We start from the raw sequence: 19197 nt of genomic DNA, 5'->3' as shown, positions 1-19197 counted from the left end.
ACATTATTAATTTAAACAAAATTAGTAAAAAAAGTTTGTCCTCGAAATGACAGTAAAAATCTGGAAATTAAAGAAAAAGACATTAGGCATTCATATTTAAAATTCACTAAGGTGAAATATTTTTACCGATCATCGCTCTTCATCATATACATGTTTTAATTAAGTTATACAGAGGTTCACCCTAATCCTAATAGCTAATTTTCAAATCGTTCGAGATAAGTATATGCAAGTATTTAAAATTTTACTCAATCCCCTGATCCTATTTTTCACATACATGATGTGTAATAAATGTATAATTAAATAATTCATATATGTATAATAAAATGAGACTCATGTTTTCGCTGTAATAGTTTCAGAAGTTATGGCGGAAAAACGGTGACGCGCACATATTCATCTTTATTATCAACCTGCCGCCTTTGGGGACCAGTTGGTTCGTCGGGATGAATGATTGCTAAAAATTTCTTTAATATTTTGAGTGTAACTTGATCCTAAAGACATTTTCACAAAAATGTGTTTTTCGAACTCAAGTGTGATCTAAAACGTGAAGAATCTGGAAAATTTCTATAAATTTTTTGACGTTTTCTATATTTTCTTTATACTATGTATACGAGTAAGTAAAAATATGCAAATAGTCACTCACCTATACAAGCAAGGAAATATCAAGGAATAGCAAAATAAGAGGTTATGAAAATCATTTTTTCTTATATAACTGTCGGATTCTTAATAAAACTTCGATTATTAAAATTCCTCATAATTTCGAGTTTAAATTTTTTTGATTTCGTGATTACTATTCTTTATCTATACTAGCGTATACGAGAAAGTAAAAAGAGTTCATAGTTGTAGAAATAAGTGTCAAACAATGTTTAATCGAACGCTAAATATAGGCTTAACCATCACTAGGTATATAATCGCTATGATTTGGCCGATAGAAGTTAATATTTATATCTTCCAAAAATATTTTTCATATTATCTTAAAATTAAAAAAAATTACTTTTTTAATAATGTCAGTTTCATTTGTGTACGGTTTTTTTACTATAATTTGGCACACAATCTGGGTTTCATTGCTGTGACAAAATTCAAAACTTATTCATTATAACTCTCAATTACTTGCTTTTGTGAATATTGCAATTAACATTGAAAAAAAAATTGGGGGGGGGGGCATATTAACTCTGAAGGAGGATTTCCATTTCCGCTTTTATTTCATTGAGTATAAACTTTTTAATTTGTGCCCACAATTATTCATAGTATACTGATTCAATTATTTTTTCAGGAGCATCAAATAACGAGGTGAAATTTTAAAAAAATATGCGATTAAAAGATGATGATGAAAATTGCCATTTATGCTTCATTCATTGCCTACGCGATTTCGAGCTTCAAAACCCTCTAACAAAGCAATATCATGCTCTCAGGATTCCATATTAATTCTTTAACAGTCTAAAAAGCTGATATTCTGGCGAACAAACTGGTAGGCGGCTAGTATATCTACTATCTCTGGAGGTAATCGACCGAAAGCAGAAATTCTTTTAATTATTGAACTTCACTGCATAAACAAAAATGATAATTAATATATAAAAAATGTTTTTTTATAAATGATAAACAGTTATTTCTCACGGATTATTGATGGCAGTCATCGTAACTTATTATTATGACATTAAAGCTCGTTAAAAATCAAAAAATAAATAAATAAATCACATTCAAATTCATATTTAAACTATAAATTCAAACGAATAAAATAAAATTAGATTTATTGGAATTAATAATTAGCATTAGATAGTCATACACTTGACTGATCTTATTTTGGATTTCAAAGATTAATTTCTCATGCACTATTTAAAGTCGAACATTTTTACTTTTGTCTATGTAAAATTTTAAGATTAGTTTCAGAATTATTAATTTGTATCCGATAGTTTTCTAATCTCTATTAATAAAAAAGGAGAATATGTGCATGTTTACATTCTAAAGGCTAAATCGTTTGGCATACGATTGCCAAACTTAGAGCATGTACATTTTGAAATGTTTGAAATATGCATCGCGAAGCATTTTTTTCTTTTTTTGAAATTTTATTCAGAAGTTTAGTTAGATAAAAATGTTGCTGAATTTTGGAGTTTTATCGTGATAATTTCTGAAAATTTTATTGCGCAAAAATGAATTTTACACTAATTTAAAATGTTCTAAAAACGTCTTTTTTATAATACCAATTTAATAGCCGAACGAGTTTTTCTTAATTATGACAATTTTAAAAAAATACTTTTGTTTTGCCGAATTTCCAATAGATTGCATTGTTTTTCTTAAATTCAAACGTTTTCATCACTTCATTAAATTAATCGCATGATTTATTTTCCCTTGTTGAAAGCTAAAGAACAAGGTGTCCGTAATATTTGAGTAGATTAAGAGACGGATAAAAAATGAAGTTATAATAATTTAATAAACGAGTCACACATTTATATTTTTAATTGTGTCATGATATCATGCAACTGATCTCCATTAAGAAGTGTCACGTACTCAAAGAACAGAGAGTTTGTAAGACAATTAAAATAATACATCTTTAATATCTGGATATTTCTTGGTATCATGAATATGAAATTATATCTAAATGATTTAACTGCAATTAGAGATAAACAATATCTCCGGCGAACCAACCGATCATCAAACGCGATTAGTACGTTATAGTAGACGAATTTAATAAATATAAATATAGTATTGTGAGGAATTTTATTAGATAAAGAAAAAAACTGCACAAAATTTCTTCAATTTAATATTACACATTACTTCCAATACAGTCGCCCATCCATGAATTAGAAAAAAAAAATTCAATACAGGAAGCACTCATAATAGATTAAAAAATATTTACGTTTTCATATTTAAAAAAAATATATTCGTTTTGCATTCTGTTCTGATTGTTCTCTGAATCAAATGTCTAATATCATAAAATACAATAAAAACTGGTTTATTCTTCAATCCACCAGGAAAAGGAAATGTTTCAGAATAAAAATTAAAAGGAAAAGAATGTTTCAAGGCTTCTTGCTTCGTTTACGGTTTTTACTTTCTCTTATCTTAAAGCAAACAAACAAAACGGGAAGAAACTGTAACTGTGCCAAACTGTAATAGGAAAAAAAAAAAAAAAAATCGGCATCGGTATTTTGAGGAGTCATTACGTTTCAGACATTCCCTAAAACTGAAAAAGGAATTAATTTTCATTTAAGAAGTATAAAAAGTATTTCCAAAAAATTCGATCGCTAGATTTTGACGAATCTCCATGTTTTAAACCTCTTCTTCATGTTCGAAAAACGCATCTTTGGCATTATGTATGTCTTTCTCAGAAAGAAAAAAACTCAAAAATGCTAGAAGCTGGACGGATGTAATTAGATATACGGTTTCTGATGTAAATTTGATATTAGACTGCATTTTATTTGTAGCTGTCTGTCAAATTTTGAGAGAAATTGATTCAGAAGTCTGTCTGCCCGGTTGTCCTAATATAATAATAATAAATACAAAACATAATAAATAACATAACAAATACAACATAATATATACAAATACATAAAATAAATACAATAATAATAACAACATCATAAATACAAATACATAAAATAAATACAATAATAATAACAACATCATAAATACAAATACATAAAATAAATACGATAATAATAACAACATCATAAATACAAATACATAAAATAAATACAATAATAACAACATAATAAATACAAATACATAAAATAAATACAATAATGATAACAACATAATAAATGCAAATACATAAATAAATACAATAATAACAACAACATCATAAATACAAAACAAAGTAACCATACTACGAAGAGAGCTAGATGGATAAAATTTGATTTTCCGCTTTAATATTTAATGCGCAGACATCTAACAAATTTGGAATGAAATCCGAAAAATCATCAAGATAAATTTAGTAAATCACACGATAAATTCAGTAAAAATGTTAAATTCTTAGTTCGTAACTATTGTATGCCAATAGCTTCCAAACCTTTCTTTGCCTTACCCAAGATCCACAATTTTTTGCGTGTTGGGGGTGGGGAATGATATTTTAACCCTTTCTAGGGCCTTGGGAAGTATGCTCCCCACCAAATTTATCAATCTTTGTATGAAATTATGTAGGTTGGCATAAGTTCTGACACATTTTTTTAGTAAGTCAGAAACTTAGATGCTTCAGTTCTTTATCTCAGACAAAATGATGTGTCTTGATTTGTTACTTAATTATTAATTAACCAAATTAATTAATTCATCAAATTAAATTTATCTAATAAGCTAAATGAATCCCTTTTCTTATTCTAATTTCAAGCCTAAAAATATTTTAACATAATATGACTGGAAAAAAAATGTCCCTTTAAAGGGTTAATAGAGAGTATGCGAGAAAGTTTTGGGAAGACCATTTTCAATGATTTGAATTATGTTTGTCTATATATGAGAAAGATAACTTAAAATGCTTTGATGATGCTGGTTGGATGAAATTCGGTATATGGTTTTCATATCAAATTTGTAGATTTCTATCTGTACAGCAAAATCCGATCCTATATATTCAGTAAAAACGATGAATTCACGCCAAGGCGCCAATATTTCGAAACGTTTGTAAGTCCGCTGCAATGCAAGATGTTTTCTGGTATAGCATCTTTATTAGAAAGCATGCGAGAAAATTTCAGGGAAACATGTTTTTTTTTTGGGGGGGGGGAGTGGGAATTTTTTTTTCTCTCATTCTAGTTCTGAAATGTTGGTTTCATGACACAGGAAATAAATCAACTAACAACAGAAATGTCAGTCGAGACTGGTCTGAGAATAAGTAGCTCATGAAAGCCTACTATGCACAGAGTGTTATTGATTGATTTTGGAGAAGAAAAGCTATTGTTTCTTTCCTTGAAATTAGAGAAGCAGGAGCTGCTATCAAAATAATCCCAGCTAGAAAAGCCACATTTTTTTTTTAACTTCCACTCAAAGTTCGCCATCGTTTTCTCAGTTTTCTTTCTTTTTTTCCCATCAAATTCTCATTAGCCGTTTATGAATTTTGGTTTCGATAATTGCTGTCTGGAAAGAAACTTGCATGGGTTATTGGATATTCATTTCCTTTTGAAATAATGGAAATCAGTTGTTATCATTTTTATGTTAGAAATGAATCTTCGGAAAAAAAAATACCCCGCCACATAGATAATTATCCATTAGCTCAATATTTTTATAAACAAGCATTAATTATTATTAACTATTAATTGTAAAAACGATTAATAGTTAGGAGTGGCTGAAGTGTGTTGGGGGAGGGGAGTTGAGTTACTTTGCTGAATCATTACTTCATTTTTCACATAAGCTTCTGCTGACGAAACTGCTCTTCAAAATCACTTTGAGCTAAACTACTGAAATTTGGTATATGGTCTTCACACCAAATTGTCAGATTTCTATCAAATTTTGAGTAAAATCTGTTCAGAAAAAGTCCGTCTATCAGTCCGGTTGTTCGAATTAAATACGATAATTACAAAGCTAGATAGATAAAATTCGGTACATAGATTTAACATTTATAGCGTAAACACCTATCAAACTTTGAGTCAAAACCAACAACGGATTAACAGTCTGTCGGTCTATTTTCAGAAATCTCTTAACTCGATACCTCAAAAACGCTATGACTTAAATATATGAAATTAGGTATGAGAATTTATGAGTAAAAGGGCAGTTTTGTGTCGAATTTTTATTTAAATCGGTTGGGATAACGTGTCTAAAACAGAAATTCGGTTTTCGGATTCTATTAACCGCACACCAAGGATTAATCATCAAAAAGCTCGCCAAGGATGACACGAGAAATGCAGTGTAAATGCTAAATTCATGCCAAAAGTTAATATTTCTTAACTAGTGGATACCAATACCATGCAAGGCGTTCTCTGGCATCACAAGGCTATTAGAGAGTATGCGAGAAAGTTTTGGGAAGACTACTCCCATTGATTTAAAGTTGCTTTTTTATAGATATTTTTGCTGTACTGTTAATTTCTGGACGAGCCGCCATTTTGCATTACTCAATCCATGCTATATATTCAAGGAATGCAGAGACGGACAGACAAAAAGGAAGTGCTGGCCTGTTTAAGTAAACAAGGAAATTGAGAGAAACAAATAAAACATGTAATCAAAATCTCAACCAAAACTTCTATTTCTTGAAATTTTGTCTGCCTGTTTATTTCTCTCCATAATTACTAAAAATGATGCAAACTATCTGGGTGAAATATGGTAAGCGATCTTTATATAAAGACTGGAGATTCTAGTTTAATTTTAGATTAATTATTTGAGGGGAAGTTTTTCTATATTTAAATCCATCCGTCATTACTAAAAATGATGCAAACTAGCTGGATGAAATATGGTAAACGGTCTTTATATTAAGACTGGAGATTCTAGTTGAGTTTTGGAGTGATTATTTGAAGGTAAGTTTTTCTATATTTAAATACTGTAGCTCATTTATTACTAAAATTACAAATTTGCGTCAAATTTTGAACCAAATCCTTTTAAGAGCAAATAATTTCATAATGTAATTATTTTTGTAAATAGAAATACATTAATTGAAAAACTTAACAGGCAATATAAATGAAATTTTGTTTGTATTACTGACACAAAAATCGGAAATCTACATTAAATTTAAAATTAATTTGGTTAAAGGGAAGAGTCCAAAATGTTTACGTTATTTTCGTTATAATAGAAATCTAAATTCAAAATACGCTTTATTCATGAGATATACGAAAAAGTAAGCTGTTATTTTTAAAGTCATTTCTTCATAGTGAAAATACTTCTTTTTCTTTATTCTTAAAAAAAAAGATAAGTTGTGAATTCTTTTTATTTACTGATTATAAGGAAAATTTTTAGATAACAAAAGCTCAATGCACTCAGTCGTTTTCACTATGATGTGGTACGTAGTTTAGAAAATGGTGCAGAAATTAATATACTTTTTTCCTCCATTTGATCATGTTTCAGAATTACAACATCTATCAGTATTGGTCTTCGTATATCTTTAATAATGCTCATTAAAAACATAATTAAGCAGTCTAAATAGTGTAAGATATTTGAATCAGTCTATATATCAGTCTCTCTCTCTCTATTTAACTTTGTAGCAATATCAACTTCTGTGCAATCAATTTTTTTTTCAAAAGTGTTTATACCACGGTTGATGAAATAGATTTTTATTGATTCATTATTGTAATTTTTAGTAGTCAATATAATTTAGAGTTGGTTTACACAGTATAGCTTTTAATTAAAAAATAAATGAAATTAGATTGTAAAATACTCATTTTTCAAAAATTATTGAGAACTTTTACTGTAAATTTAATAAAATTATCTCTCATTCTGTGCAATTTCGATTTAATTTTAAGAATATAAAACATAACTTCGAAACTCTGGTGAAATGCATTATTAAAACGCAGACGTTGTAACAATTTTTTTACAATGATAACTGTTACCAGATTAGCATCCTTTTTTCAAACTGACTGATTTAAATATCGTTATTCTTAGAATGCAACGGCTTGCAATCAAGCCAGATGAAAAGCAATAACATTATAATGTTACTGTGTTTTGGAATAGAGTTTCGAAATCCATTTTTTAAGTTATTTTTTTTGTACATCTTTTATTATTAGACAATCAATTTTTTAAAGAGAATTTCTGCTTTTTATTATAACGGGTTTCTTACGTATCATACCACTGTCGATTTATACCTTATAAAAATCTAATATATCATCCTTAGATAAAATTGGAGAGTAAATATAATAAATTAACCCAGCATTTTAAATGCACGAATTTAATTTCTTTTCAACCTAACGTACAAAGAATAATTATGCACTTAACTCAAATTAGTTACTTAGTAGTAGTTAAGGATTAAAAGATTATTCTGCAATGCAAAAAAAAAAAAAAAAAACAATGAATCCCATTATTTAATATAGGCAAAGAAGATGTGAGATTAATTTTGCTCCTGATATGATAATTAAAACAGATAGCAATATATGGCGTTTAAAAATATATGGCAATAAAAATATATATCGTGATTAAAATTTAGTTATTTACATTTTTTTAAACATTTTGATTTTTTTCTGCCACGTCCTGTAAAACTCATACGAACACATTTAAAGAACATTTCTGATTTTATTTTTATTCCAAATCTGTATAAGAATTTCAATCAATGATATTTTTAGTGGAATAAATTTTGAAAATGGTAGACCTATTTTATTGTTTATTTATTGCATTTTAAGCTGCGAACAAGTATTTATAAGGATTTCTTCATGTTTTCTCAACCTTGAAAATATATGGCAATAAAAATATATATTGTCATCAAAATTCAGTTATTTACATTGATTTTTAAACATTTTGATTATTTTCTGCCACTTTCTGTAAAACTCATATGAACACATTTAAAGAACATTTCTGATTTTATTTTTATTCCAAAATCTGTATAAGAATTTCAACCAATGATATTTTTAGTGGAATAAATTTTGAAAATGGTAGACCTATTTTATTGTTTATTTATTGCATTTTAAGCTGCGAACAAGTATTTATAAAGATTTCGTCATGTTTTCTCAACCTTGAAAATCCTCCTTCGTATTTGTATGTCTGCAAAGAGCGAGCTTATTATTTCAGCACCAATTTCGACTGCATTCCGTTCACAGTAGGTTTGTGATGAAAATAATTGCAGAAAAATATTAGAGCGTGCAGACGATTATTCTGTTTTTAAAAAAATATAAACATTTCGCAGCTGGCAACCGGTTCATTCATTTATGAGAGATGTTTCGCTCTTCGGAATACTGGTTTGCAAAAACAAAATGAAATGCGGACGATCCAGTCGCGGAAGCTATCTTGCACTCTATCTCTTTAAACTCTCGATTTTCTCGGCGGCAAGTTATCAAGTTATGTAATAAATATTTCGTCGATTCCTATCTACTTCTCTCAAGATTTTCCGGCCGTCATTTAGCTTATGCTCATGTAATAAACACAAGTTGTCTGAAGATTTTTATATCTGTTGCTTCTAGAGCATTTTATACGATAGGGAAAAGTGTTCAGCTCAAAAGAATGTGTGCGAAAAAAGAAGCCAAATTTTTGTCCTGGAGCGATTTACTTGTTTAAAACGTGACATGCATGTTGTCATGTTCTCTTTTGCGGTCAATACTTGCCATTGACACTCGAATTTATTTACTTCTGTGTAGGTAGTCCAGCGAGTGTTTTGAAAGCCGACTGGGATAGCTACCGAAATTTAAGGAAATACACATTTTACCGAATTCTTTCAGACAACTCAACAGACATTCAAAGACAACAGCAAAATGCTCCAGTATTCTAATTTCAAAATGCCATTTATGGTTTTATTTATATTTTTTACTCAAGGATTCCTTTTGGTAAGTAAACAAAGTTTATTTTATTAAGCTAGATTTATTTGAAAAGTATTTATTTTGGAAAAATAAAGTTACAGATTTATTTTGAAAAATATTTGGAAGAAAAATAAGAAGTGTGTAGTGATATACCTCTTATTACGAATAAGTTAACACATTTTTGTTTAGAATAAGAAATAAATTAATCAGTTCTGAATATTAAAACTATTTTATAAAATCGTTGTATATGAAAATGTGATAGAATTATATTGTTTATACATAAAATGATCGTTATTTCTAATAATTGTTTTTGGTTTTATTTTAAAGATTATTATTAAAAAAAACGAATAATTTTCAACAATTTCATTTGGAAAACTCATATTCAATCCACTAGCAGAATATTGTAAATTTAAAATTGAAAGATTTAAATATATAAAAATTTATATTACAGAATATTGTAAATTTAAAACTGAATGATTTAAATATATAAAAAATAAATCTAAATAATATTAATATGATATAAATTATTGCTAATACTTAACTGTCAAAAAATATAATTAAATGAGTTATTTTTTGATAAAGATTTTAAATTTAATATTTTGATAGAAATAATTCGAAATATTAATAGTAATATATGCTCAATTTATATTAAAGAAAATACAAAAGACTGTTTTTTAGACTTGAAATAAATAATAAAACTTTATGTAAATAATTTATAATAGTTCTTTGAGCGATGGAACCAACAATTTCTTTTCATGAAAACTCTAAAGCAACAAATTCAAATTTCATAATACATAATTTCTTAAAAATTCAAAATAAAAAAGATTTAATTCCAAATAACAATTTTTATTTGCTTTGAGCATCTATACTCAGAACTTAAAGTATGAGACGTTAATAAATAAACCTTCACCAACGAGAAGTAAGTCATTAATATAATATGCATAAGAAAACAGCGCTCCTCGAAATTTCTATGGAAACCAGCGGGAGAAGTCTCACCAAAATTTTTTCACAAACTCTCTAATAATATGTGTTATCTTTGAGAACGCCTTTCTATGCCATTGGCGTACACGGAATATTAACCTTTGGCGTAAATTTAGCATTTTTACTCAATGTATCACGTGAATCTTTGGCGAGTGTTCCGGCGATTAATTTCTGACATGCGGTTAAAAGTATCCGAAAATAGAATCTTCATTTGACGCACTTTGTAGAAACAATAAAAGCAAAAATTAACACAAAATTTCTCTAACAGTCATGAAATCTTATGCTGAGTTTGATATATTTGTCATTGCCTTTTTACCATGTTTTCAAGTTTCTGAAAGTACAGACCAACGGACAGCCAATTCTTTGTTGAATTTGGCTCAAAATGTGATATGTCTACACTATAGATATTAAATATATGTATTACGATTTATCTATTTAACTCTTTTCATTTTGTTATTAATATGTTAATTTGTATTTAAACAGTCAAACAGACAGATTTCCTCTGAATGGAATTTGCTGAAATTTTAATAGAAATCTAAAAAATTGATGTAAAGATTATATATCAAGTTTCATGTACCTAACTTAAATCATTTTTGAGTTATCTTTGTGACAGACAGATAGTGAGACATAATTTCAAAAATATGTTTTTCGAATTCAGGGAGACCTAAAATGTGGAGATTTGTCAAAATCCCCAGTTCGTATTTTTTGACCATTACAGTATTTAATATTTCGTATACAAGAATATGAAATTATTAGTATGTTATTCTTATACTTAAATAAAAACCTTGACGTTTAATCTAGGCGAGTGATTTGATGAAGAATTTAAAATCATACTTTACTGTCTACTGTTTGCCTTGAAGTGAGTAAAACAAGTTTATAAACAGCGTAAACAAGATGTGATAAACCTGATCCACTAGTTAAATTTGAATATTACCATACTTCCAGATGAAGGGATAAAAACAATTAACAGTCGTGTCACTGACCGACCACTTTATTTGCCTTTCTTACATTTGGTTCCATCGGTCACTGAATCCTATTTAAATATATATTTTATTGAAATTTTTTTTTTATAAGTGGTTTTGTAAAAATAAAACCAGTAAAATTTTCCTTAGAATTTATTTCACTGAAATTATTCATCCTTTAATAATTTACGAATAAATTAATATGTACTCTTTGAATGTATAGTTTTGTATATTTTTAACATTTTTCCTTACTTTTTCGTTTACTTAATATAGAGTAAGTTCAGTAATCATTAAAAAAATTTAAAATCGAGATATTAAAGAATCTCCACATTCTAGTCCCTGAGCTCGAAAAATACATTTTTGGAAAATACATCTTCAAAAATACATCTATTCGTTTGTATGTCTGTGACAACGATAACTCAAAAACGCCTTGAGCTAGATGGTCGAAATTTGGTATATGGTCTTTACATCAAATTTGTAGATTTCTATCTAATTTTGAGTAAAATCTGTTTAGAACAAGTCCGTCAGTCCGACTGTTCGAGTATAAGTTTACCCGATAACTACAGAATGAAGAGAGCTAGATAGATAAGATTCGGTACAATTTAATATCTGTAATGAAGAAACTTGCCAAATTTTGATCTAAATCGAACAAGTGTTGATCATCTGTCTGTACTTTCAGAAACATGTAAACTCGATCATTCAAAAACCCAAGGTTTTAAATATAACAAATTCGGTAAGAGGTTTTGTGACTACAAGTGCAGTTTTGTGTCAAATATTTGATCCAATTCGGTTGAGAAAAACTTGTCTAAAGTAGAAATTTGGTTTTCAGATACTATTTATGACATTCAGAGATTAATTCCCAAAACACACGCCAAGGATGACACGAAAGATTCAGTAAAAATGGTAAATTCATGCCAAAAGTTAATATTTGTTAACTATTGTACGTCAGTGCCATGCAAGGTGTTCTCTGACACGACAAATTTATTAGAGACTTATACGTGAAAGTTTTGGAGTGACCCCTGTCACTGGTCTAAATAATAGTTATTCGATTGTTACATTGAAATTCCGGGGTTTTGAAATTAAGTTTCTTTAAAATGCTCGAAGGCCAAATAATTCATTTTTTTTACCTTTTCAGTTAAATCTATAAATTGAGTTCCGACGAAACGTAAAAGAGACATATTTATTTTTCGTACCTTTCAAAGAGAGCAAAATATCACTTATAGAATGTATTTCATTTCATATACAACCCTCAATTAAAATGAGAATATGCAGCTAACATACTAATCCGAGAATCAAACAAATCTGCCGTATTTAAAATACATAGTTTAAAAAATTAACAATAGTAGCCCAGTGATGATAAGTGCATCCAATATAGAACTGTGACATGATGTTTATGGCAAAGGCGATATCAGACCTTATATGTTCGCAATTAAAAAAATAAATAGCCAATTTTAGTTCTACACAACACTTGTCATACATTAGTTTTATTTCCTTTATTTCATTTTCTTTTACTATATCTGATAAGATATAACTTTCTTTAAAAAGTATTGCTATCTGTCTTTTAAGTAAATTTCTGAATCTTATCCTAAGTTTATTTATTCATGCATTCTGATGCAAATACATACAGTTCTTTATTTAATCAAAAATTACAGAAAGAGCATTATCTTAATGTCTTTAACTAGTTTATTTTAAAATTACTTTTTGCATTTCTAATTGAAATTTCCGAAATAATTTTGTCAAAGCAACAATATTATCGAAGTATGCCAATAAAATAAAATTATTTTACATATATAAACCATTCCATAATTTATTTTCTTAATAATTATAATTTAACAGAGTAGAAAAAAATTAATTTCAGAAATACAAAGAAAATTGCATTAACCCGCCAGTTTCTCACATACTCTCTCACAAAGCTGTTAGCTCATTTTCCCTTCAAGCAAAATTTTGGACCTTAGACAAAGCCGAGGACACTACGAGTGCTTGGATTTTTATTTTCAAAGTACCGAATATAAGAGTTGTGGATTTATAGAAAACCGAAAGTTCATCTTTGACCGATTAAAATCAAATTTGGACACAATTACAATTTTAATTGTAAAACAACATATCATATTTTAATTATTTGAATAGTTGCATCTTTGAGTCATTCGTTTACTTGCATTCAAAAATAGAGGCGGACGGTCAATCCTCCAACGGAGTTTCTTCAAAATTAAATGCAAATATACTCTTTAAATGCTAAATCTGTGTGGCAAATTTTATCTCTATTAAATTAAGTTTTCTGAAAATATTAACTCTTTAAATTTTAAATTTGTCGTGTTCACCTGTACTCGAACAGCAAGACAGTCAGACTTTCTGTGGGAGAATTTTGCTGAAATTTTTTATTTAAATTCAAAAATTTTCTAAAGCCATATTTCATTTCAAAGCGATTTTGACTTGCCATAATGACAAAAAAATTGTTTCGTGGAAAGGATATTTGAAAAGTGGCGATCTTGACATCGAAGTTTTTTACTGTATCAATATTTTCTTTGTTTAATTATTTTATGAGAAAGTTTAAAAAACTCTTTGGAGCATTAGTTTTAAAAATGTTTGAAGTATTAGATCTCCCTCGTATATTTACTTACGTCTGAAGTGTTAGGTATATTATACCTATTATGTGTAAATTTCTCTATCTAGATAGAAGAATTGTTCATTAAAAAGAACAGTTGTCCTTGAAGACAAAGTTAAAATTTACATTTTAGACATTTCTGAGAAGAGTAACGAAGAAAAATTGTGCAAGAATACCACAGGAAAAGAAGAAAAACAATTCCTGACTTGACCGCAAAGTTGCAAGAATTCCGCAATGAAAATTGACACTGTACATTTACGTTAACTATTCGTAAAATATTAATTTTTGGATGCTATTCTCGGAAGTAAAGGTGGGTTCATACGAAGCCAACTATTGCGTGCAATAGAAGGTTACGCCTACTTCAGGAAAATCACGTGACTGCAACGAGACATGGCAAATGGTTGTCCCGTTGGGACAACTATTAGCCATTGTTCCATCGACGTTGTCTCAACTGTTCACACGGGGACAATACAGGGACAACAGCAGAGAGACAACAATTGCGCGCAACTGTTAGCCTCGTGTGAACCCACCTTAATGATGGTACACATATAACTACAAAAATTAATCAAATAATTTAATAACAAAATAACGTAACATATGGTATGTTTTTATTTCAAATTTGTAAATTTCTATCAAATTTTGAATTTCCACTTAAATGTAATCTGTCTGTCCATCTTTCTGCGTGCAAGTGAACACAATAATTACAAAACGCTAAAAGTTAGAGAGATAAAATTTGGGACACATTTTTTGTATCTAAATTAAAGATAATTTCAAATTTTTAATCAAAGGACTAATTCTTTTTTTCGTCTGTACATTTACATGCTTGTAATGTGATAATTTAAGACTGTACTAATTTGGGTTAATAAAACTACAAGGGGTGATCCAAAAAAAAAAAGTTTAAAAGCATCAGTATTTGGAAAATCGAAATTGTGGATGAGAATATGGTTACCCAGAGTGAAGGCACATGTCGTTAGTTGTTTTAGACCGGTCCTTCGAGCAGATAGTATTGGTACTGAGACCTGAAGCAGCAAGACGTCTTGAGATGTGGTCTCGCACAGAGGTGTGAGCCGTGATACGATTTCTATGGGCCAAGAATGTGTCTCCATCGGACATTCACAGACAAATCGTTGAAGTGTACGGAGACGAAGCAATGAGTAGACAACAGGTGGCGAAATGGTGTCATTCTTTTGAAACGGGCAGAGAGATTGATGGAAATGTTGAAATGGTCTGGATCCACCCCCCATAAAGCCCCAATTTGGCTCCCAGTGACTATTTCCTTTTCCCGGCATTGAAGGAATACTTATCCGAAACAAAGTTCATATCAGACGGTGATGTTAAAAAAGGTGCCGAGAACTGGCTCAATAGCCAGGGACCTGATTATTACCAAGACGGATTAAACAAATTGGACCAGCGGTGTGATAAATGCTTCAACAGGGTTGGTAATTATGTAGAGAAGTGATCGCCATATATGTCTCTTAATTACAATTTCTATCCTGTGTCTATTGTTAATAAAGCCTTTACCTTGTAATTTTTTTTTGGATCATCCCTCGTATATCACTTGAATGGTATGGGATCTTATCATTAAAACTGCATTTATATGTTAGATTTTGGTTTCAATCGGCCGACACAAATTTGTTCTAAATGCACACTTGATTTTCTCCATAACAAGTGCAAAACATTTATATTCGGAACTCTGAAAATAAATATCTGAACACTTATGTTACGGACAGCCAAATTTTTATACCTGGAAAGGGAGGATATAAAGCCTCTATTTGGGAGTGTGCGAGAAAATTTCGTGGAGATCACTCAAACTAGTATTTTTCTTGTTATTTTTCAGTTACTTATAAAAGGGGAAATTGTTTATCGTTGTGAAACTGCTGCTCATGTTTCAAATTATTTTCTTCATCAAATTATGTGGGATAACAGCAAAACACATTTTAAAAAAAAGTATTAAATCGAATAGTGATTTAGACATACATGCAAATATGCTTGCACACGTATTTTCTTCTTAATTAGTAGTAGAGAAAGATTATAAAAAACTTAATTTATACTATGCTTTAGTTATACATAACTTTTGAAAACTGCCCCAATCATCACTTTTCCATTCCTGAGAAGTTGAAGATAATATAGCAAAGCCCCTGTAAATTATATTTGTTAACGGAAGCCTAGGTTATTCGAAACGCATCTGAAACTTCCAATAAATAAATTAAAAAAACATATTTTACTGCACAGAAATAATCGCGATTATTCCAGTAAAATAGAAAAAAAAAATGAAATTAGTAAAATTAATATTAATAAAGAATGTAACCTCAGACTGCACAAAACATTTCAGAATTGCTTGGCATAAATAGATAGAAAATAGTAATAAATGCTCTTAACTTAACCGAAAAAAACATTTTTCGAAACTTCGCTTTCTCTCCACCCCCCCCCCCCCTTTTCCTTTTTTTTAGCTCGGTTATCCAGGTTTTTAATGTAATCTCAAAATTCTTCAAATTTCCTCCTCGAATTTCCGGATTTTTTTTCCTTTTTTTTCATCACAAGTTTACATTAGATTCAATACTTATCTAAATAAAATAAATATCAGTACATAATGGATTAGAAAGTATCTAAATTTGTTATTGTTAGACAGGATATTGTTAGTCTTAAGAAAAAACTTGACAGTACTTACTACTTTAATCCCAGATTCTTGGTCAAGATACCTCCACAGTTTTACCACACAATGCTACTGAAACCATGAAGTCCAACTTAACTGAGCTGCAAGATCCTGAGCAACTCGAAGAATCTGCAAACACCATGTTCGCCGAATACTGGCAGATATTTCTGCAGGATAATCCGGAATATGCTACGGTGCTGGGAGATCACAGATATGACAACAAACTCTCGAGTTACAGCCTGAAGTGCTACGAAAAGAAGAAAGTGAGTATAAAATTAGATAGTTTAATGACTTTCATTTATGTTTTTAAAAGAAGTGTTTATGGGGTTATCTGAGATAACCAGACTAACTATCGTCGCAGGCTTGAAATTATCGGCACATGTATTCGAAATGATGACTAATGCATTCCTAAGGCCTGAAGTAATAAATTTAATGTAGATTTTTTTTATTTAATATTTTTTTATCGTTTGGGATGATTTTTTGCTCTATCTGTCTGTAGCATTCTTTTCTGATTGTTTTTCAAAAAGAAATCTGTACTCCATTGAATAGACTAAACAACTGTTGTTAACCCTTTCTAGGGCCGTGGGAAGTATGCTTCCCACTAAATTTATCAATCTTTGTATGAAATGATGTAGGTTGGCATAAGTTCTGACAAATATTTTTAGTAAATCAGAAACTTAGATGCTTCAGTTCTTTATCTCAGAAAAAATGATGTGTCTTGATTCGTTGCTTAATTATTAATTAACCAAATTAGTTAATTAATCAAATTAAATTTATCTAATAAGCTAAAGGAATCCCTTTTCTTATTCTAATTTCAAGCCTAAAAATATTTTATCATATTATGACTAGAAAAAAATGGCCCTTTAAAGGGTTAAAAAGAATTTTGTCTTACATCTCTAATATAATTTAATGAATTTTGAGAAATATTTGAATGTCAGTTGTTTCTTCCGAAAATAAGTTCTAAATTAACATTCCTACATCAATTATTCCAATTCTGTTAATTATTCCCCCCCCCCCTCCCCCCAAAAAATTTTTTTGAGATGATCCTTTAAATATTTCTTTTAACTTATAATAAGAATCATCCAAAATATTCTGTTTCATAGACTTTTAGTTAATTGTTTTTAATGACTCAATGACTTACTTTATTGATCTGCAATAGAAAATGCAGGTAAAAGGAAGGGAATATTAGGAAATAAAAGCCTATGATAATTATTTTATATAATTTAAATTCTAATATTACTTCGCAGGGGATTTTTAATTTAATTCTCTCTTTCTTGGCGAGTCTTGATTCTCATTTACTGCTTGTAATTTACCAAGTGATACCATTGCCACTAGGGGAAATAAAAGTGTAAATTAATAATATTTTTTACATCTTTTCATAGCTTTTCTAAAATTATTATGGCTTTAATTTCACTGAGATTTATAATTCATGGACAACGTTCTGTGGGTGCATCTAGTGCGAGAGAGATTTCTTCTTTCTCCTCCCCCCCCCCCCAAAAAAAAAATTCTGGCAAACAATAAAAAAAAAAACACATGAATGTAGTTAGAGAAGGAAATGAATTTATTGCCACCAATTATGTGCAAACATGGTTACTTTACAACATAATCGCCGTGAAAATTCAGGAATTTGTCACATCAGTAGACTAGATTGTCTAATCCTTTATTCGATAAATATCAATTCGATAAATATAAATATCAATGCGCGTTAAGACCCCATCTCTCAATGAATGCGTGATGGGTCTTAACGTTCGTTTGAAGATTCTCATTAGTCTGGAATTATTAATTTAGGATCTTACACAATCCTGCAATTCAGGGAAGAGATGAAAATTATTCGACTCTGAGTAGCGTTCTCGAAGAATTGGTTCCAAATCTATTGCAATAGAAGATATTGACTCATTCGAAAGAAATGTAGGATGCTGGTATTCCAAGAAACCAAAGCATGCCAAAACTGCGACTTTGGGGTTGATTATTTAGACATTTCTGCTTATTCTCCTTAGTTCTAAGAATTTCCACACTGGTGAAGAACTTCAATGGAACGTTAAAACTTATCTGGAAGCATTGGCGGCAACGTTCTTCATAAAGGGGAGCGGAAATATGTTCCATCGATATGATAAATGCCTGAATCTTCAAGACGATTACATCGAAAAGTAGTCATTTTAGTAGGTAGCTTTTGATTAAAAAAATTCCTTTTGGTCTCTAATTTTGTCTTTTTTTTGTGACCTACAATAAATTTTGTTCCATTTTCTAAACTGACTCTCATATATTAGAGTCATTTGACGATATAAACTGTTATAGAGAGATATAAAGAGAGGTGATATAGAGAGATATTTGGTGATATAAACTGTTTGATATATACAACGTTCTTTTGTTGATGATGTTTAAGATTTATTTGAATGAAATATTAATAAGGCATTAAATATTTGTCCATTATCTTATATTGTTCTATGACCTTTTTGCAAAGCTTACAATGGATTTCAAAAATTTAGTCGGATGGTTATTTGATGTAATTAATATAATGAGAGTATGATTTGGCAATGCATTACTTTATCCGCTTTCAGGACTGAAATAAAATATTTTCTCATTGATGAAAGACAGATAGTAACTTAAAATAATCAAATAATATTTAAGGTCTAAGCCAGGTAATATTTAGAAAAAATGGAA

At 29.4% G+C, this 19197-nt stretch overlaps 1 protein-coding gene across 1 annotated transcript in view; it reads left to right on the top strand.

Annotated features, from left to right (window-relative positions):
- The first annotated feature begins 8678 nt into the window (after positions 1-8678).
- Positions 8679-19197, top strand: part of LOC129957468 (uncharacterized) — a 57960-nt gene continuing 47441 nt past the window's right edge. The window contains exons 1-2 of the mRNA XM_056069783.1: positions 8679-9365; positions 16566-16799. Coding sequence (XP_055925758.1) covers positions 9294-9365; positions 16566-16799 — 306 coding nt within the window. The 5' untranslated portion in view covers positions 8679-9293. The remainder of the gene's footprint in view (positions 9366-16565; positions 16800-19197) is intronic.

Source organism: Argiope bruennichi, chromosome 11 (assembly GCF_947563725.1).
Source record: "Argiope bruennichi chromosome 11, qqArgBrue1.1, whole genome shotgun sequence".
In the NCBI taxonomy this organism is placed as follows: domain Eukaryota; kingdom Metazoa; phylum Arthropoda; class Arachnida; order Araneae; family Araneidae; genus Argiope; species Argiope bruennichi.
This window is presented reverse-complemented; position numbering and strand designations above follow the sequence as displayed.